Here is a 22726-nt window from a genome sequence, read left to right as displayed (position 1 = left end):
ATTATAATAATCTATACTATACACTAAATTTGGTTATAAATAAATTTCTTAATATCACTGCAGATTTTCAATAACACATGAAAATGAATACATAATATTACAAAAGATGTGAGTTTTCAAAAGTACAAGATTTTGGTTACTATTCAAAATATAAGTGTTTCTTCAAAATTTTAAATTTATTTTTTCTAGAACATATTTAGAAACACTATCCTATAAAAAATATATAAATTTTATGTATTAATTAAATTTCACATATGAATATAGGTTTTTGACATTTTCGACATTTTTGACAGTGAGGTTTTTGACGTGATGGTTTAAACCATGGTTTAAACTGTCAAAAACTGTCACATGTCAAAAACCTGCCAACCCTGGTCATCAGTTAATAGTTCTGTAAATGAAATCTTTCTTCACCCCAGGGCTTTCAAGTTCTTGAAAATTTTGCCCAGCTGCTCTCCTTTGATGAATTTATTTATTATGATCTCTCTAAATTTCTTCATTTTACTTAGGTAAAGAAATATAATAGGTGGTACAACATTTAAACTTGCAATAGCTTTGATATACTTTATACTAAATAGTCTGAAAAGAATTGGGACGACTTGGACAAATATATAATTTTTTTAAATGTTTCAAAAGTTATATGATAACTTATTGGTCGCAGTGTATATATTACATAGATAATAAAAGAGAAGGATAATTACTTCTTATGCTTGGCTTTTCTTATTTTTAACATTCATTACGAGTTGTGTTGTTCTTTATTTATTTATTTGTTTTCAAAACATCCATAATAGTTGGAGTCATTTGATTATTTTTGTATGTGATCTTGACTGTTTCTCTTCCATTTGCTCTAGTTCATTTAAATTGTTGAAAATACAATATATTATGAAACATACTAACTTTAATAAAACTAAAATAGTTTACTAATAGAAGCTGAAATAAAAGACTGCACATTTTGTATAGTGAAATAATAATGTATTTAATACAATAATAGATACTTAAGATAATAATAAATTTAATTCAAAAATATGCATATTTTGCATATGTCAATTTGTTCCAAAATATGCATGTAGTAGGATTCACATATGGGCATCATATTAACCATGTTGAGTTACATGACAGTTAATGGTTCATTTATTTTACAGGTGCTGCAATTGAATGAACAGGGTGAAGACAGGTAATAAAACTTCTACAAGGATATTTTTAAAATTTGTTGAAATGTAAATTAGCATTTCGAGAAACTGTTTTTTGTGAATGAATTTTGGGACCAATGTCCCAAAATTTTTCATTACATGTGACATAAAATATATTTTAATTGCTTCATAAGTCTTATCCACTTGGTTTTAAAACCTGCTTAATTATTATTATTATTATTTTTTTTTGCAGTTTTTCAAAGAGATATTTTTTTTTAGCTTAAAATATTGGGTTTATCATTTTCAAGTACAAAATAAGCACACAAAAAAAATCCTAAAATGTCCCATATATATAATTGTTAAGGAAGTAATTTTGTTTCTTCTTTTTGTTGACTTAGGTTAAGATCAATACTTTCAATTTTTTATTCACATTATTTGTAAATAGTATACTGGCCCACATGAATTGAAAGCTAGTTTCAAGAGCCAACAGTCACCAATGTTACTTATTCTAATAGAATTAACTTGAAAGTATTACTATTGGTAAATTTTAATTGTGTTGATAAAGCCATTAGCCTAATTATGTTCTAAGAAAGAAAAGTTGAGATATTTTTTTGTCTGGGTTGCACTTTTCATGTTTGAACTTTTTGTTTCCTTGTTTGAAATTTTTTTTCTGCAATTTATTACAGATAATCAGAAAAATCTGACCACCCACAAAATGTGCATTAATCGTATGGAATAATGAATGTAGTGTTATTTTAAGAAATTGAAGGGGTGGATAAGGACTTGCAATATACGGACACAATAATTTCAGTGTATGGTTGTCTTTATTTAATAAGATTAATTGTTGGAGTGAAGACTATCTTCTCTATTAGAAATTTTATAGTGCAAAAGCATGGGGACGAGCAGTCCATAAGTCATCAAACATTTAAAAAAAACTAATAAATTGTGTTTATTCTTTATTTCGAATTCCTTTATTCAACGAACAATATTTTTTATTTTTTAAACCTCTTAGTTGTTAATTTTTAAGCAAACATAAATTAAAACAGATAAAATTAAAAAAAATATAGCAATTTGTTTAAATTGTAGCATATATTTATGAAATTTAACTTTGGAATATTTAATATTTTTTTATTTTTAAACCTTTCATATTTTTTTTCAGGGTCCAATTATATGTTTATAAAATCAATCACTTATTAAAAAAAATATATATCAAAAGTCTTAAGAACAAAAATAATTATATAAATAGCAAATACTGTGCTTACAAATGAATAGGATTCTTAACTCGATCCCTCAAAAGGCCTGGCCTCCAGCGATTTGTTCCTCCTTCTAAGGCCTTTTTATTGTATGTTTTAAAAAATCAGGTTTTTTATTACCACCTATACATGCTCATCCAATTAATGATTCTAACGTACTTTAGTTTATGATCCTAGCATTGTATAATCAACATTTTTAAATAACATTTAGGGAAAGATTTAATCACCTTAAATTAAAGGATTGCCTTGGAAATAGTTTCTATCTGCCATTGGTTGAGATATTCAATTGGTTTTAAGATCAGGTCCAACAATCAGGAAGAGTCCAAACTATTCTATCTCTACAGCCACTGCAGTTGGACTCTCTGGAAATGAAAATTTAAAAGATTTCGGACAAATTAGTTTATTTTAAGCTGCGATTACAAGCTTATGAAATAAAATTAACTCTCTTGACTCATTTATTTTGATTCCTCAGCTTCTATTTTGTGTTTTGTAGCACATATATGTATTTTAAATAAAGTAAAATTACTCTTTTTAGGTGATGAGATTGTTTCATGTGAGAAAATGTTGTTGGAAGTTGGAGTATTCAATTTATTTGTTTAAAAAAAAAAAGATAACATTTGTCATTCTATTTGAGCATGTACATCCCATTATATTGTAAACATATGGCTATTTTGTATCACTGGATATTCATCAAATACTTCTGAATTAATAATTTTACAATTATTTATGTATTTACCTCTTTTATAAAATTTTAATATTTAGTAAAAACTTCATTTGTATTAAAGATGATGATTATTGAACTTGTATTTTTACCATTTTAAACTTTGGTTATTATTCCTTCTGCAGGCTGTTTGCTTAATCTATAAACCACTACTTATAGATGAATGAATGTTTTATTAATGCTTACAGATTTTACATGTGTTTCTACAGGCAATAATTTACAAATTACTTTTTATTAGTGTAACCTATACTCATGATTGGTGTTTATCTACTCCATGATGTTTTATATGAGTGTTTGGATAATATTCATTTTCAGATTAGCCATTTTTAAACCATCATTTCTGTAAGAATTCTTAGCTCATCATTAAACATTAATTTTGCATCCACAATTAGCTGTAGTTTTGTGTCTTGATTTTAATTTTTCAATTTTCTTCTAATCTTAGCATTTTTAGCATTAACATCAAGATGATAAAATTGGAAGAATAACAGAATACAGTGAACAGAGGGGTCTTTCACTAATTTTAATTTGTAATGCTGTTTTCTTTTTTCTCTCTACACTCTGTTTAAATATCTTGTTGAATTTTTCAATGGCTTACCATTTTCAATTCTTACCCTTTTTTACCAATTACATGTATTAGAGCTGTGATGGCTCAGGGGATAGAGCATTTGCCTTCCAATGATGTGAAACAGGTGCGAATCCCGGCAATGGTTGGTCGATGCGAATTCCACATCCAACTTGCACAGACCACAGTGCTGACGTGAAGTATTCTCAGTGGTGGACGGATCATGGGTTAGAGTCCCCTTGCTGTCAGGCTAACCGTGTGAGGTTCTCATGGTCTTCCTCTCCATATAATGCAAATGCGGGTTTGTTCCATCAAAAAGTCCTCCATGAAGACAAATTTCTCCTAATACTTGATCCAGGAGTTCCCTTGTTCTGGGATGGATTGGGTTCAAAATTATTCTGGATTGGGTTCAAAATTACAAGGCTGCGTAGTTAAACATTAATAGTTGTAAACAGAAAGATTGGGTCGGCTGTTCAACTCCGGTTATAGTAGAAAATAACATTACATGCATTAAATAATCAGCTGCAGGCACTTGGTCATATCTTAACAAATTCACAAAATTTTTATCTTTTAAAAAGGGGCAATATCCTCATTCTTTATTTTTTCATGAATTAAAACTACTCTGCATCTGTACAGTAATTTCCGGTAAATAGGCCGTACTGGCCGCACCCGCAAAAAACATCGTTAAAAATTTCAATTTTCATCTTATAGGCCGCACCGTCGTAAAGGCCGCACTTTCGTTTTTTCGATCGATCATCGATTTTTNGAAATTCGGCAAATTCATTTAAAAAAATAAGAAAGAAAAACGTTACCAGAGTAAACATTACGAATTAGGTTCGTTATTTTGGAAAATTTTTACTAAACATCTGATTTTGAATAAATCCACCATGATCAAAAAATTCTCACTTGTGGGATGGGATAAAAAAATTTACATATAGGCCGCATCGGCGTACAGGCCGCGCATCGTGACAGCCCAACTTTTAAACACGTATAGGCCGCGGCCTATTTACCGGAAATTACTGTAATTCAATATTTTTTTTATTTAATTTATCGTTTATTGTATAAATATGATTAAATTGCAATTTAATTTGTAATTTCTGTTTAATGTATTCAGAACATATACATGGACTTTTATAGAAACACTAAATTTATCGTTTTTTTTTTTTTTTTTGTCTGCTTTGGCATGTCTTAATATTGGAATATTTATGTAATACATTTTAAAATTTGGTTATAAATGAAAAGAAATCCTCTTAAATGCTTCATAGCATAGCTTTAATAGCAGCGTATAAATGATCAATCTTGTATGGAATAAATTATTAGGTACTGTAATTTTAAATTAAAACACTGTGAAAACATTCTTTGCCTATTTTAAAACCAGAATGATTGATCTTTTTTCTTTAATAAAATAAGAAATTGTATTTTTTTTAACCATTTCAGACCAATGGTTACATGCTTAAGATATTTAATTTAAAAAAAAATTCAAATACAACCAACAACTTCCTGTTAAAACTTGGTTTTAAAATTCAAAAAGTTGTAATAGATGAAACAATATTATACTTTCTAAAACTGCTGACAATTGCAGTCACAATAGTGTACAACAGTTTTGTTCTTCAAGTTCAGGGACAGGTGGCAGCATTTCTTCTGGTGGCTCTTTATATGCTCCATTCAAATATACTCTTATAACAAAAATCCAATATTCATCCCGTTCAGCTTGGTTAAAAGTGAAGCTTGCTTCTGTGCCTTGTTTTGCTTCACCTCCTGTCAGAATTCTTAAAGCAGAAGTTTCCGCACTTATGACTCTTGCACCTGCAATCAGTAAACAACAAAAGCATGGTGTAAAAATATCTTAATTATTATCATAGGGTAAATAACTAACTTTCTTTGACATGGACATAACATCTAGATACAATAAAGTATCCAAGTATGCTGTTTGTGCATGCAACAGCAACACATAAAATGATATTTAGTTCCCAAAACATCTAAGAACACAAAAAAAAAAGTGCAAAAATTTCTAATGGTAAAACTTATTTAAAAATATGCAAATAAGAAATTATTGTTATTTTTATACAACTCGTTTCAGTACAGAAAAATTTGATTAGATGCTCATTGTTTGTTGAAAGTTCATTGACATACATTTTAATGACATTTATTAAAAAGTGGAGATTTTATGTTTACCATGAAGTTTTTTATTTTCGTTTACATAAAATACATTTTAAGCCTATCTTTTTAACACGCTGAACTGAACTTATTTTTTAAAAAAAGAGGGAAAATTAAATTGATTGATTCATGTTATTTTTGAAAGAAAAGAAAATAAGAAACATTTTTAATGTTTTCTTAAAGACTCAAGTTTTTAAATATCCTAGTCTCAGTTGGTATAATGACATACTAATTTGAACAGATTATTTACAAAACTATTTTTGAAAGAAAATAAAACAATTATTTTGATTTATTCAATGTACTCTGACATTCCTATTTTATTATTACAGTATTGCATGAAGTCAGTTTTTTTATTTCCAAATGTTTTTTTTTTCAGTTATCAAAGTTTTTATAAAATATTCAGTTCTCAAATTATTTTTAGTAGATCCTCTCAATTTTGACCTACAGAAATTAATTTATATAAATAAACAAAATAAAATATTTTTACTTTCACTAAAAATTTAATAATATTTTCCAAATAAACCTATGTTCATTAATTTATGCAAATCAAAGAGTGTAATCCAAATGTTTAAGAATTTAATTTTTAAATTCCCAAGTATTGCCTTTTAAGGGAGAGAGAAACCCTATGAGCATTTCTCTTAGCCAAGGTTCAAGTGATAGCTTCACTTTTGGAAAAATTAAGTTGTTTCTGAAATTCAATATGAACATGCAATTGATTTAATTTTCATTAGCTGCATTCTTTCAAAGGATTTTTTTTATAATATTTTAAAATACATTATATGAGTTCAATTGTCTGTGTCTCATGCTAACCACATTATTTACTTTTAGGCATATACTTCGATTTTTTTAAATGCACCGATCTAAACTAAAAAGCACCTTCACTATTAATGTGAAGGTGACACAGATTGGTTTAGGTTATTTCTTGTTTATATAATGATAAAAAATAGATTTTCATAGAAAATATTTTACTGAATGTTAATGATTTTCAAATTCACTGCAATATCTGTTAACTTCAGGGTTCATAGTTGTCCTGATTTTCTTGATAAGAAGACAGTATGACCTTTTTTGTCCTGATATTCCTAATTTTTATATTTGTTCACTGCCTCTCATTTTCTATAAATACGCATTTTAAAAGTCAATCGATTTCATTTATAATGAGCATGAAGTTTTAACCAAATAGCTCTGAAACAAATAATAATTGAATTTAAAGACCCCATTTTTTTAAAATTGAAAGAAGATATTCTCATTTTTGAGCAAAATGCATGTGGAGAAAAAATGTATGTTAGATGCCAGCAGGATTTGAACCAAGCTCTTTATAGCTGAGTATTAATAAATACCGGGCTCATGAAGAAATCTTATACATACTTACTGAATTATAAATATAGTACTTATTTCTGTAAATGTAGTACTTTATTTCTGTTACTATACAAAAGAAATGAGTTATTTTACTTTGAACTGTCTTTTTGTTGCGTAAGATAAGACTCGTGGCCCAAAAAAATTCATTATTTACACTCCTGTTTTTGAAAGAAGTTCATGTGTTTATCACTATTTTTCAGTTTTCTTTTGAATGTTAGCTGAATTTTTCACAGAATAGATTAGCGAAGCTGGAGAGGTGGAAGTATGTAGAAATTGTATGAATCTTAAAAATATTGCTCTATAAGATCAGGTTTTACTCATTAAAAGTGAGTTATGCTCTAAAAGACTTATAAAATTAACCAAGTATTCTTGATTTCTTTATTAAATCTGGGCTTGTTATGAGGAAGTTCGACTCTAACCAATTTTGAGAAGCGAAAGATTTTTGATCCAACATCTTGTTTTATTAAAAATGCTCGTAAAGCTCTCAAAATTTCATAATTTAAGCCTTGTCTGCAGGATTCATTATTTCAAATTTTTTTGGAAATTCATTTCATAAAAAATAAAATTGTTTTGAATTTATTGAATTAGGGATCATCTACTGAATTATTTTTGTTCAAAAATGTTAACCAGCATATTCACTGTGAGATATTTGAAACCCTACTTTATAATTATTTGATTTAGAAGGTCAAATTTTTTAGATATTTTTACTAGATTACAAATTTTAATTTGTAATCTAAGAAATTAGAAATCAAGAGAGAAATATTGATCTAATACTGGTTATTTTTTTAATGCAACAGTAGTATATAAAATCTGTATATTGATCTCAATTTGTTATGCGTTGTACTTCATTATGCTGGAGACTCTCAAAACCTTCTGTTCTAAACAAAGAAATTCTGATATTAACTTGTCTTTTTATTTATAACTCGTTTATGATGAAATTTATTTTTTATTATGCTCAAGTTGAGTAAATTATACTCTTTTGGTTTGTCATTTTTCCCTTTTAAAAGTAAGTATGTGTATAAGTAGTTTTTCTGGTATATGTATTTTATTGCATAAGATGTCCTTATTTTTGTCCTAATTTTTTTTGAAAATGTCCTGATTTTTTTTCTCCGGCTCAATTGGAGAACTGAAACTATTTCTTTAAACCTTAATATTCTAAATACTACTTTCCTTAATGATTAAAAAATTTTATTTTTAAAAATGTTTCTTGTATAATAACTAGCAAAGCAGCTTAATGAAACTTATATTTTTTCAAGGTGAGTGAGAACAACAGCTCTACATTTTCTTCTCTTGTTCAATTGGAAATAATGCAAGCATCCCAAATATAAATATTTTGTTTGCAATTTTTTCATAATTGGTTTAAAGCAGGGCCTTTTTCAATACTAATTGTTAAATGGACAATTAAAAATGCCTTTTTTAATATTTTGTGATAAATTAATGCTTAATATTGATTTAAATAAAGGGTAAGAGTGTTTGCATGAATTTTAAATGACCAAAATTAAAAATGATGGCCAGTTCGATGAATTTGCATCAAACTTGCACTTACATTTAGAAAAATTGTTTATGTTTGAGTTTCAATATCATGCAAATTTTGCTATGATTTTAATAAAGTGTTAAGTTAAACCGGGTTTTTTTTTTTTTTTTTAGTTGAACAGTAATTTCCTGTAACCCTGCTGAGAGAGATCCCGATTTCCATAGTAATAAGTTTCAATTTGAAACCTTAATTATTTAATTATTGGATAATAGTTCACTTCATCACAATTTTTATATATTTAATAGTGTGATGTATTATTTAATTACCTAAAAACGTAATTGCTTAACAAAAATTTACAAATTTTCTGAGAGCATTGTGGTTCTGGTATTTTTCTTGTAATATAATATGAAAAATGTTTTTAAAATGTGGCCAATAATAAACAATTATACATTGAATATTTTTATATTTTGAAATTTGTTGCAAAAACATGAAAATACACATCTAAGAAAATTTGTATGTTATTGAATGTAACAGTTTTTTTTCTGCATCACTGGAACAGGAGGTAACATTCCCGCTGAAGGTTCTACATAAGGCCCATTTATGTATAATCGAATAACATAAACCCAAAACTGATTTCTTTCACTTTGGCTACATGAACAAGTAGCTTCTGAACCGTATTTCGATTCCCCTGCTCCATGCAGTCTCATGGCTGTGGTTTCACAGTTTATCACACGAGCACCTGAAAATGTTAAAATATTGTTTATTTTTCTGCCATGTCTTGGCTGGAAAATTCAAAATCAACTATAAATTGATTGTTGAATTTATTGAATCTTAATTCTTATTAATTTCCTTTAATAATTGAGACTTCTTAAATCTTAAACTATGAGGATGGTCTGATATTTAAGGTTTGACGTCAAAATATCGATCGAATACAAAGCCTTAATCATAGTTTTATCTTGAAAAAATAAGTCTGTCCTTTTTTTAATGCATACTCTAAGCACAATGTATTAAAAAAGTGGAATATCTTAGCATAACCTACTATAGATCTAAGAGTTAAGAAAGAAAATATGAAAATAATCATTTTAAAAATATAATCATTGGTTCCAAATAAGCTTACTATGATGGTAGAGGAGAAATAAGAAAGCAGCCTTAATGAAGAAATTGGTAATTAAAATTTAGTGGATGTTTTTTTCCTTCTGTCAATCTCTTTTGCTTAAAAGAATATAAAATCCAAAGGATTTTTCTTCTCCAAAGAGTTTTTTATTAATAATAGATTGTGGTGGATATGATTATTTAAATGCTAATTATGAAATTAATGTACTTATAATTTTAAAAACTGTGCCTCTTAAAAAGGGATTTAGTATGACATTGTATTTTATTTATAATGGACTGTGTGAATAAATGTGCTTGTATATTTTAAAACAGATCTTCATACAAAAAACTTAAAGTTTAAGTCGTTCTGTCTTACAAGAAAATTAAATTTTAAGTTGTTCTGTGTTAAAAGAAAGTTATATGTTTTAGCAAATTATTGTTTTTCAATCATTCAAAGACTTGAGCATGCCTAAATTTCAAAGTTTTTTTTTTCTTTCTAAAAAATATATTACTATAAATTTAATATGCTTCTTAATTATCAGATTGTCCTCATAATAAAAATATTAGAAATGAATTAATGGATAATGCAGTCTTTATATTAGAAACAATGCAAATTATAAAAAGAAAACAAACAAATTTTCATAAAAAGTTATACATTGGAACAAAATTAATCATGCTAAAATTAAAATAAACAAAAGTATTCATGCTAAAATTTAAATAAACAAAATTATTCGTGCAAATAAGGCAGATAAAACAAAATAATGATACTTTTAAAAATTTAAAACACCAGCTTGTGCTTCTAACTTAGTATTTAACTTTTAAATTGTATTAGATTACTATTATTATTCTCAATTCGTATGAATACTTAAAGAAAAATAACTTTAATTATAATTTAAGTGTAACTTTTGTTCTTACATGATTACATTATAATATTTTTAAATTTAAAGTTTCATTTTGTGAAATTATGAATAGATGTTAAAGAGATTTGTTATTGTAATGAAATTATTTTTAATTAAAATTTTAAATTGAGCAAAAGATGATTATAAATTGCTAATTAATAATTTATTTGTACTTCAATTTCCAAAAAAAGCATAGTTTTGAGCTTTAAATTTTATTGGTAGAGTTAATACTTTGCTTTTTTATTAGTGTTATATACATAATTTGTGCTCGATTTCTAGACATTCAAATTAGTAACTTAGTGATTTTTACCCCAGTTGAAAAGGCGAAAAATTTCTTAATTAATCTGAGTTTTTATCTTATTTGATTTCCTTTTTGTCTTGACGTCAGAATTCGTAGCATAATAATTCTATTTTATTGTTAGTGCGTAACATAGATAATGTCTGGCTCAACAAATGTTTATGCGGCCTATGTGCAACAACAGTTGCAAAGCTAGCATACCATTCGTTTATGGCCTAATTGTTGAAAAATGAAAAACTGCACAGATCATCTCTATTCAAGTATGCACATATTAAGAATGATTATTGTGAGACTCATAATCGCATATAACAATAATTAAATATCTTAAGGCTCAAGAGTTCTAAAAATGTCGTGAATTAATGAGACTTATGCCCTTTCTCTGTCAATATTGAGTTATTCTTCCTTATAATTATTATTAACAGGGCTTCACGAATTTAACAAATATTGATAGCCAATAAAAATATTAGCACCTCCCCCGTTTCTATTTTTTTTCCTCTGTCAAATTTAAAATTTTATTTAATGCATCCATGCATGAAAGACCAACATTCACATTTGGAATGGTTATTACAAATGACTATTGAGAACAGGGAAAAAATATCGCTCAAGTTTATTTTCAGACCGTTTTTTTTTTTTTTTTTTTTTTTTGTGGCATAAATATTATTGAACTATATTCGTGACTGAAAAACTAAAAATATAGACGCCACTCTAAATTTATTGGTCGTCAGTGACCGTATTTTACGGGCCTTGCTTATTAATCTAAGTAAAAACAATTATAAGATCTGTTACCTCCGTAAGAAAAACTGAAATGGATTCTAAGTACGCAGTTAAAATTATAAATAAAAAATTTAGAATTTCGTGTTAAAAATTAAGATAATAAACCAGCAATGCAAAGCTAATTTTGAACATTAAAAACAATATATGGTTCTTTTTATTTTAATTGCAAGGTTTATTTTCTCTGTTCTACGGACAGGGGAACTGTTTTCCTAAATCCACTGCAAAGTTTACCTATGTATAGCATGTAATATTTCGATAAATTAGTTGGGGGGAAAAACTTATAATTCCACGCTTTTTCCAACTAGAAAAAGACAAATTATCTAAAAAGAAAAAAATGAATAAGATGTAAATATATAAACTAATATTTTGTATTTTTAAACATTCATGAATTGCGAAGCTTTACATTTTACTGTCCATATTGAATTGCTACAATTCCCTTCAGTGAGTTTGCCTTTTCTAAGGAATGGAGAGTTCAATAGCAATGAAAGTGACCTTTTGCTCATTTTTTTTACTTAATAGTAACATTTAATTTCTGGACCTAAGTACATATTAATATAATTTGAGTTAAGCGCAATATCGCTGACTGTGACTTTTTAAATATAAAACTTTAAATGCGTATTTTAAACTAATTTACAAAAGTTATTCGAGTTTCAAGTGAACAGTGGTAAAGTCTTTGAGCTATCTTTTACAATAACTGTGCTTGATCGCCTGAGGCCACTTGAAGTCCATTTAACTTGTTTAAAAAATAAAAGGATGATCTGTGCAAATTGCTGACAACATTGACGCAAAATTAGGAAGCCCCATGACTCCCCTGGCATAAGTGAGAAGAAAAGATCTTTTAAACCAAATATTTACAATATTGGTAATATTGGAAACAAATATTTACCTGTTGCTTTCATCCATGCAGATATTCTTTCTTTAGTTTCATTTAATGTTTCGAATTCGGGGAAGAATATACCAGATGATATCTGCACTGGCACAAACGATTTACAGGAAATATGTGATATATCAGATGACTTGAAATCCGTTTTTGTGTAAAGTGGAGGTTTTACGTAAGTTAAACGTAATATGCGAACATAGAAGGTTGCTCTTCCACTGTGCTCAAAATAATTCATCTTCTGTGTATCCACTTCATTGCCTATAATATATATATATTTATGTAATTTATAATAGCAATTTTGGATTTTCAAAGAAATCAACTGAATTATAAATAAATCTGAACATGTTTTCAATAAAAACAATTCAAAGTAAAATAAGAAATTTTAATTCTTCTTTTATGACTCAATGACCCTCTGAGGGCCAAGGCCTTTTTATTTTATTACACTTGCTAACTCATCATGTAGCAGATATAACTTCGTTACTTTAAAAACTTAGTACACTCTAAACAACAATTTTCGATACAGTGTGTGCCAAAATTCAGTCCTGAAATAATTTTGAGCATGGGTGTTCACTGGCTTTTAGTCATTAACTTCAAACTTACAAAAAAAACAAAAAAAAAAACGACTGCCTTAAATCGCATGATCTTGATTGCCAACTTTGAAAATCAAATTGAGGAATTATATGATCAGGAAATGACACAACGATGCCATTGTTCTTTCGAGTTGTAATAAATTTTTATTTTAAATAACCCTGAACTACCAACTGTCTCTCTGCCTCCCCCTCTTCACATTTCGCAGTAGCAAAAACGGTAAATTTCGGGACATCTTTTAGAAAATTTTCAAAAGTTATCCATCTCTCTCTCTCTCTCTGGTATGCCTGTTAAGGCAGAGGGGTGCCATCTATTGCCAAGAATTCCACTTCTGCCACATCATACGTCACACCCATTTATAGGACGAACCCATTCATACATCCATTCATTCATCCATAGATCGCAATTTTTGTGAGAACGATCAATCTCCAATTCAGTACCCCAGAGATATTGATTTCTTATGGGAACATGGAGGACGTTGCGAATCGACAGATTTCACGTGCATCAGTCACCAATTACTTCGTCGCCAGTCTTCGACCGGCGGGGTTCGAACTATCGGACATGGGCTCAGCGCCCTACCGACCAGGCTATCCCGGCCCAATAGCTATCCATGTTTATCTTTTATCTATATTCAGGTTTAATGTTTTTGAATCGGGTTGTTCTATTTCTAAATTTCTGTATACTGTGACTTCAATGATCTGCAGGCAGCCGTGGTCTTACGATCAGTTCACTGTGGGTTAGCTGATCAGCGTCCTTAAAAAACTAGAAGATTGACAGTAAAATTTCCAGATAGATATATTTGAAAACCATTTATATTTTTTATCTTTCAAATTTAATGTTCTCATGCGAAGGTCTGGGAAACATCCCAGAGGATTATCCGAAGATATGCCGTCACTGTTTTGATCTTCTACATAGGGGATTGCTCCCCTGCTTTGGCTGTCCAACGGCCTGCTGTCGAAGTAGAGTACTTTATAGTAGAACAGTTTAATGAGGACCGATACCGCGCACCCTCTGTCCTTTCATAGCCTGATTAAAGTGGTCACCCACTCGCACATTAACCACTGCCAGTGATGCTCAACTTCGGTGTTCTATTGGGAACCGTATCTTACGACGAGTCCACTGTGGGGCTTAAAATAATTGAAACGGTAACGTTTTTGTAAATGTTCGTTTAGAATTGTGCAGGTTTTTAGTTTTCTGAGGGTGCTGGTCAGCTTATTTGTGGGACCCTGGCAAAAACAAAAAAATCCAAAAATACCACCCTCCTTGCTGGCCTGGTGGTCTCGCTGATCCACTAAGAGCACGGTAGTGGATTCGAATCCCACCGTAACCCTGTATCTTTGTGGTGCTATTCTCTCAGTTGTGCTTCGATTTAAAAAAAAAGCTTATATGCCGTCTTTGTATTGAAAACACAACTCTGCATATGTGTGTGCAACAAGAAATAATGCGGGCTTCCTGCTTGAGCTGTTTCGTCCGCCAAACACACTGCAACGTTAAGGTAGCGGGTTTGAATCCTGCCGTAACCCTGGATGTATATTCATGCTATTTTTCTCTAAATTGTGCTATCTGCTCTTCTACTTGATATGGGTCCCGTAGTGGACTGATCGTTAAGACGCGGTTCCCTGTAGATTAATGAAGTCAAGCATCACTGGCTTCTGTCAGTGTGCGGGTGGATGACCACTTGGATCAGTCTGCGTAGGTTCCGAGGGTGTGCGGTATTGGTGCTCCTTAAACTGTTCTACCATAAAGTGCTCGACTTCGCGTGCTAGAGCTGCACAATGGGCTATTGACGACGGTCTGGGAAACATCCTTGAGGATGATCCGAAGACATGCCATCACAATTTTGATCCTCTGCAGAGGGGATGGCACCCCCGCTTCGGTAGCCCGACGACCTGCACGCGAAGTCGAGCACTTTACGGTAGAACAGTTTAACGAGGACCAATACCGCACACCCTCGGTCCCTACGCAGACTGATCCAAGTGGTCACCCACCCGCACACTGACCGCAGCCTGCGATGCTTGACTTCGGTGATCTGCTGGGAATCGTGTCTTAACGATCAATCCACTGTGGGACCAAACAAGCCTGCAAATGTATGTAATTTCGATAAAGCAATAGGTAAATAAGATAGCAAAATTCTGAATGAAATCAACTATCTGTATTATTTGCTCAACAACAACGTAATTATTCCTGGCCAATAGCCCATTGTGCAGCTCTAGTGCGACATAAATGAACAAATCAATCAATCAATCCTGATGGAATAATTTACTTTTTCACAACCCATTAGTATCAAGAGTAGATTATGAAAAAGTGTGCGTAACTGAAATTAAAAATATCGTAAAAGATCTTGAGATTGCAAATACGGAAATGATTAGCGCAGAAATGCTTTACCGAGGACGCCTGAGTCCAAGTTTATTCATGGAACTAACAGAAATTAAATTCTCAACATGTCTGTGTTTAAAACGCTGAATGAAATCAACCATCGACACAATTCTCTGAGTAACTATGAAAATTATTTCAGGTGGAATAATTTATTTTCTTAGAACTTATAAGCATCAAAAGTGAATAATGAAGTGGGCGTAGCTAAAACTAATAAATATTAGGGAAAATCTTTGGATTATAAAAACTGAAATGATTGATATTATAATTACCATTATGAATTTATGATATCGCACATACTTTACGAAAAATATTTTACTGAATACAGTGTGATTGTCAAGTTTATTCATCGAAATGGTAGAAATAACATTTTCTATGTATAACCGTATCAAAATGTGAGCTTTACAATCGAGAGTTTTGAGTGCGCATAAATCAAGCTTAGTTTGTTGTTGAAATCAATATCTAACGATAAGAAATGAAAAGCTGACAAACTACGTGGACATTTATGTGAAATACTTTAAATATAATTGCTTCGAAGTGATAGTAGAGTTTTTATTGTAGTAGATGACTATTCTAATTTGAGATGAACTTGTAATTGTGAAATTGTTGTGATAAATTTGGATGAGATTCAAGATCAGAAATGTGGTCCGTGTGCCTACATCCCCCAGCAAAAGCCTTTACTTAAGTATAAAAAAAATATTCTGAAGCGACTTTATTGAGAAGGAGAACATGTTTAGCGAACAATAGCTCAGTTAAATTGAATCAATTTTTGGATTAATCCAAATTTATCCTTACATGAATCAGATGCTAAGCGATATGTTAGGAGGCGAACGAAGTTAAGCTTATCATCTCCCAGATTGCACATCGCCTACTGTTTAGTTGTCAGAGAGTCAAATAGTCTGGGGAAACATATCCAGCAAAGGTGTTTGGAAGGCTGAACTGTATTACTGGAACTCTGAACTCGTCCATTTATATAAACATCTTGGAGGATTATAAAAAGCCCGTTATTTTCTATGATTTTAAACATGCTAGAAATTGAATTTTTCAACAAGACTGCATCTTGCCATACAGCGAAATCGGTAAGTAGGATCGAATTAATTCATGCTTAATTTTGTTGCAATATTTTCAGGATTTCATCTCCACAACGTTACAGATATTCCAAATAATTTCTCTGTATTTCCTGTTTCAAACTGCAGGCTTATCTATAAAAAATAAATGAAAATTTGGTATTAAGGTTTTAAGCTGGATTGGGAACAGGCCTGGTCTAAATTATATTGAAAACTGTCGGTACAAAAATCGCTGCACAGAAGCCTCGTATCGTAAGTCAGCTACAGAACGTAATCTATAGGGTTTGGCATCATGAAATTAACATTGGTTACATCCAGAATTTGATATCTTCTATGACGGTCCGTTGCAAAGCTGTTATCGCAGCTCGTGTAGGATTCACTAAGTATTGAAACTTTTCTCATGGGCGTATACAGAACTAAGAATTTATAATTTAACTACAGCTATGTAGAATTTACAATAACTACAGTATTTTTGTATCTATTCCTGTGCTCCAAGTTTTGTTCAAATTGCATTTTTTACCGTTTTTCAGTTTTCAAAGTACAGTTGAATCAACAAGGAATCAAACAATTGAATCAGCGAAGTGTTATTAATTCAAATGAAAAATAAGGTTAATCTTACTGCTTTATTTGATTGTAACAATTTTTTATTTAAGTTAAACATACAAAACATATACATTATTTGCACAATTTTTCAAAGGTGATGCAGTTTCTTTTTCTGCCACTGTATAATAATAGCCTTTCATCCCTTCAGTGGGTCGATAAATGAGTACCAAGCATGCTTGGGAACTAAACACTAGGGGTTCCGCGTTCGGCTGACCACCTGACCGGAACATCTGCTCTTGCACCCCAGTGCCCAAAGGTCAAGAAAACTGAGATGGGCACAGTAGGCCTTGGCCCTCTATGGGCTGTCGCGCCGCTGAGTTTAGTTTAGTTTAGTATAATAATAGCGGTGATAGTTTTATTGGCGATTTAATTGCGAAGGTTATTAATATTTTATTAGTGCGATGTTGGTTTTAACTGAAATTATTACCAGTTTAAAACACTACTTATCTCCATTTGTTTTCCACCTTGTTTTAACTAAATGTGATTATGACCTAATCCAATTTCTAAATTTAATAACTGATTATAACTAAATGTGTTTCTGATAGGTGACTTTAATGCACAAGTAGGATATTCTCAAATATAACTGTTTTGATCATTGCAATTATTCTATACTAAATAATTTTGAAGGCAAATTATGCAATTATAAATTAAATGATTTGGCTAATTTTTGTAGTGGTATGTCGATGTCCTTTATGTGCTAAAAAAAGTACTTAGTTAAAAATGCGTGTGTAAGAAAATGGACAGAGTCTGAAATGCGTGTTTAAAAAGATGGGCGCAGCTCGAAATGCGTGTTTAAGAAGATGGAAACAGATCAAAATGCTATAAATATGCCCAATAGTTTTGTTGGAAGCGGTCAAAAGCTTGTTTCCCTTCATCTAAACTTTAGTTTGCGCGTATTTCATCATATCTGTTAAACTATTTCAACGGAATTTTAACTCTTTTATTTAAAGAGTCTTGTATTATTTTAACATTATTTGTTACTGTCTTTATCTTATTGTTAATTATTATTCTTTCAAATAATGAAAGACAAATTGAATTTTGAGGCATACGAAATTTTACTTCATTGAAAATGTAATTTTGAGTGGCCAAATCTAAATTATAACCAGGATCGGACAAACACTTTCTGAGTATTGTAATTAAAAGAAAAAAATTTACTTTTAATACTTTATTTCTCAGGACCCTTTCGATTGATTCTGCTCAAATACTAGATTTCGTCATGGAAAATTACATAGTTTGAAATTATATGAAAATTAGTTCCACTTCGCAATTCAATGTTTTGACGCTTTTTAATAAAATAAGAAAAAAAAATTTTTTTTTCAAAACTTGATGAATCTCAGGAGGAAAAAAAAAAAAAAAGGAATTAACTAAGGCGACTATCAAGTTCATGTTTCAATCTGTGATCAAACTAGTTTTGATGCGATCTCCTGAGAAGTGATTTGTCAAATTGTGATAACGTTTTCGTGTGTGTGGGTGTGTCTTTCCTCGCATAAACAAAAATCTTTGGTCTTAGATATGCGCACTTCTTAGACTTAATTTAGTTTTTCACAAGGATTCTCATGCAGTAAGGTTGGTTATTATGGAATGCCCTGCATGAAATAAATAAATTATATTTTATACATATTAACCAGAAATACTTAAAGCAAAGTTAACAATTAAAAATGGTTTTGATTGAAGAAAAAAAATTGCAAAAATAAAAACTGATTAAATAAAATTAAAATTCGTGTATCGGCAAAATGATAAAGGCATAACTATCGAACTTTCAGAAAAGCAATCGTGAGAAGACTTATAGTTACCATTTGTGAATTAAAAGCATTATATTTATCAACTAATTATAACGCTGAGTCAAAATCGTTTTCAATAAATCATAATATGCTTAATACTCACTATAAATTTTAAAATTAATTGCCAAAATAAAAATGATTTTATTCAAAGTACGTTTATTATACGAATAATTTCATGATTGTTATTTTTTATTCTTATTTTTCATTGTTTTTATAATTTTTAATCTCCATAGAAACAAATTACGTGAAACAAATTATCTTTAAAGTTCACAAAAAGCAGGCGACGATGAAGATAGCACGGAAAATTAAATGCATATTTGCACAAGTCAATATTTTTAGAAGTAGAATATGCGTGCTAACAAAATTATTCAATACATTGTTATTCTAGAGAAATCAAATTATTGGTTTATTTGTATGAAAAAAACTTATGCAAAAGCTTTGTTAAATATCAAGAATTAAAATGTCACGCAATAGTCTGAATTTATATAGAAATAAAATATTTTATCTTATTTTTCTTAGACGGCATAATTCCTGGATTATAAAAGGTTTTATTTTCAACAATATAAAGTTTTTCAAATAATAAAAATTTTTATGGCTTTAATTTGCTTTTAGCTAATGTAACTATTATCCTATTTGTGTGGAATGAAAGGAAATGTTTTTAACAACTACTTATGATTTCAAATAAAGTAAAGACTAAATTTGTTAATGAATAATTTATAAAAGATACTCTTTTAAAGCAACATTTTCTGCTGCTGGTGGCTCTATTGCACAACGAATCATTCAGAAAATGAACGTCTTTCGTTAAAATTGTTGCAAATTATTAGTTTACTTGAAAATAATGAGTAGCTTTTCACATAAGTACTATTATTCAGATAGTACAATAAATAATTTTTCAATACAAGATTTATTTGTCTGATGGTCTCTTTTTGTACCATGAACCACAGTTAAAAAGACTAACGCTGTAGTTGAAATTGATGCAAATTTATAATTTAAAATGAAGAATAATTTTCATACAGGGAAATGAGATTTATATGAATATGATTAAAGAAGATAATGGAGTTTTTTTGCCTTTTGTGTAAAAAAAAAATTTTTTTTAAAGGACAAAATACATTTTTATGCCTTTTTTATCACTTTGAAGAATTTTTGTATGTACAGTGGGCTAATAAATAAATAGATAAATACTGAATATCTTTTGATTTAACAATAGGATTTTCACGTATCAGTACTCAAATATTCTGATTAGTTATTATATTTAAAATTCGATTTTTCAGGAACTATTCCACCGGTTTCTGTCAAATTTTTTATTTTTCCTTAAGATTACTTTTTTTTAAAATGATTTAAAAATTTGTGTACAGTACAATGCGCAAAAAAAAAAAAAAAAATNGGAAGATAATGGAGTTTTTTTGCGTTTTGTGTAAAAAAAAAATTTTTTTAAGGACAAAATAAATTTTTATGCCTCTTTTATCACTTTGAAGAATTTTTGTATGTACAGTGAGCTAATAAATAAATAGATAAATACTGAATATCTTTTGATTTAACAATCGGATTTTCACGTATCAGTACTCAAATATTCTGATTAGTTATATTTAAAATTCGATTTTTCAGGAACTATTCCACCGGTTTCTGGCAAATTTTTTATTTTTCCTTAAGATTACTTTTTTTAAAATGATTTAAAAATTTGTGTACAGTACAATGCGCAAAAAAAAAAATAAAAAAAAATGAAGAATTATTCGACTATTATTAATTAAAATAATCAAAAATAATAAATAATTATTAAATTTTTTTAAATGGAATTATCTTTGGATAAAACTNAATTACTCGACTATTATTAATTAAAATAATAATAAATAATTATTAAATTTTTTTAAATGGAATTATCTTTGGATAAAACTAATTAAATGTGGACGAAAATTATAAATTCGATTAAAAAGTTTTTGAGCTATGGCGAAATACGCAAAAAGTTAAATTAATGTTGATGGGTCCAAGCTTTGGGCCACTTTCCTGGAATATATTCCCCAGATTGCGACTATCTTTCTAGGGGCTAGAAATCCAAACGCTAAAAAAAAGTATGCTTATTAGAGAAAGTGCGTTTTTGTGTCTGATTCTGATTAGTTATTATATTTAAAATTCGATTTTTCAGGAACTATTCCACCGGTTTCTGCCAAATTTTTTATTTTTCCTTACAAGATTACTTATTTAAAATGATGTAAAAATTTGTGTACATTACAATGCGCAAAAAAAAAAAAAAAANCGCAAAAAAAAAAATAAAAAAAAATGAAGAATTATTCGACTATTATTAATTAAAATAATCAAAAATAATAAATAATTATTAAATTTTTTTAAATGGAATTATCTTTGGATAAAACTAATTAAATGTGGGCGAAAATTATAAATTCGATTAAAAAGTTTTTGAGCTATGGCGAAATACGCAAAAAGTAAAATTAATATAGATGGGTCCAAGCTTTGGGCCACTTTCCTGGAATATATTTCCCAGATTGCGGCTATCTTTCTAGGGGCTAGAATTCCAAACGCTAAAAAAAAGTATGCTTATTAGCGAAAGTGCGTTCTTGTGTCTGATTTTGTAACTTAAAATATCGTCTGCACTAATTAGTACAATTGAGGTCACCCCCTCAAACCATTAAGGTAATGGGCCGGGATAGCCTGGTTGGTAGGGCGAAGGGCTCATGTCCAAGACTTCGTGGGTTCGATCCCCATCGGCCGAATACTCCCCGTGTAGTAAATGACGACTGATGCACGTTAAACCTGTCGAGTCGCAAAGTCCTCCATATTCTCATAACAAATCAATACCTCTGGGGGTATTGATTTGTTGTCTTCTGGCTAGGTTCAAAAAATTACGAGGTTACGGAGTTAAACCTTAGTAGTAGTAAACCAAAAATTGGGTAGGCTGTTTAACGACGGATAGATAGATACATATATATAATTCATTAAGATTAAGCCCAGATATGTTCGTGGTTTTCATCTCCGTGTACCGCAAATGCGAGTTAGTGCAAAAAGTCCTTCACGGTGGCTAGTTTCTTCAAATGCATGATACAGGGGTTTCCTTGTCTTCTCGGTTAGGTTCAAAGTTACAAGGCTTCGGAGTTGGGGTTTGATAATTATAAACTCATAATTTGGTCGGGTGTTCAACGTCGGTTATAAAATAAAATAAAATTGACAAAAGATGAAGTGTTGCACTATTTTTTTTTCTCTTACACTTATTTTTTTACGATAATTACGATACGCTTAATTTCCATATCGTTTAGATGTATTCCTTTTTTGTAGATAAAAAGTAAATTAGATTAAAAAAGTAAATACCTCTTCTAACTTTAATTTCCAGGGATTGAGCATTGCAGATTCTAATATCAGCTTGCTGTGAACACCAGACTGAAGCTTTATTAACCATGGTCGAAAAAAGCTCATATTTCGGCAAAGAAAATATACCACCTCTTTCTAAAATATCTGGTATAAAGTCTTTAATTCCTGAAAGAAAATTAAGTGACGCAAAGAAGTTAAATAAATAAATTTATATATATATATATAAGATAAAAAGATTATATCTTTTATTTTCCGGATTTTTTAAAATTTTTTGTCCCTTTTTTTCCCTCCCCCTTCCGGTTTTTTTTAATTTTTATTGTCTTTCTTTTTTCCCCTTTTTTCATTGTTCTGTAATTTTTCCCTTGTTTTCTCTACATTTTGAATATAGCGTTTATCAGATGTGATT

General features: G+C 29.7%; 2 protein-coding genes and 1 long non-coding RNA gene across 5 annotated transcripts in view; 2 read left to right on the top strand and 1 right to left on the bottom strand.

Moving 5' to 3' along the window:
• LOC107437340 (protein DEK) overlaps window positions 1–3489 on the top strand; it is a 41385-nt gene extending 37896 nt beyond the window's left edge. For both annotated transcript variants that reach the window (XM_071187811.1, XM_016049307.3), the window contains 2 exons: window positions 1140–1171; window positions 2916–3489. In XM_071187811.1, the coding sequence (XP_071043912.1) occupies window positions 1140–1171; window positions 2916–2919 (36 nt within the window). In that variant the 3' untranslated portion in view covers window positions 2920–3489. The remainder of the gene's footprint in view (window positions 1–1139; window positions 1172–2915) is intronic.
• Window positions 3490–5076: 1587 nt separating this feature from the next.
• The window catches only part of LOC107437339 (uncharacterized), a 29639-nt gene continuing 11989 nt past the window's right edge, over window positions 5077–22726 (bottom strand). Inside the window, exons 5-7 of one of the 2 annotated variants that reach the window (XM_043040632.2) lie at window positions 22321–22485; window positions 12600–12851; window positions 5077–5469 (exon numbers count right to left, since the gene is read on the bottom strand). In XM_043040632.2, the coding sequence (XP_042896566.1) occupies window positions 5246–5469; window positions 12600–12851; window positions 22321–22485 (641 nt within the window). In that variant the 3' untranslated portion in view covers window positions 5077–5245. Of the gene's footprint in view, window positions 5470–9096; window positions 9390–12599; window positions 12852–22320; window positions 22486–22726 lie in introns of those variants that run through there. The other variant, XM_016049303.4, reaches the window with a different exon arrangement.
• LOC107448984 (uncharacterized) overlaps window positions 15660–22726 on the top strand; it is a 28823-nt gene continuing 21756 nt past the window's right edge. Inside the window, exon 1 of the long non-coding RNA XR_001584724.3 lies at window positions 15660–16633. This is a non-coding gene — a long non-coding RNA (uncharacterized lncRNA). The remainder of the gene's footprint in view (window positions 16634–22726) is intronic.

Source organism: Parasteatoda tepidariorum, chromosome X1 (genome assembly GCF_043381705.1).
Source record: "Parasteatoda tepidariorum isolate YZ-2023 chromosome X1, CAS_Ptep_4.0, whole genome shotgun sequence".
NCBI classification, from domain to species: domain Eukaryota; kingdom Metazoa; phylum Arthropoda; class Arachnida; order Araneae; family Theridiidae; genus Parasteatoda; species Parasteatoda tepidariorum.
Note: the sequence above shows the minus strand (reverse complement) of the source record. Positions and strands in the feature narration are given on the sequence as shown.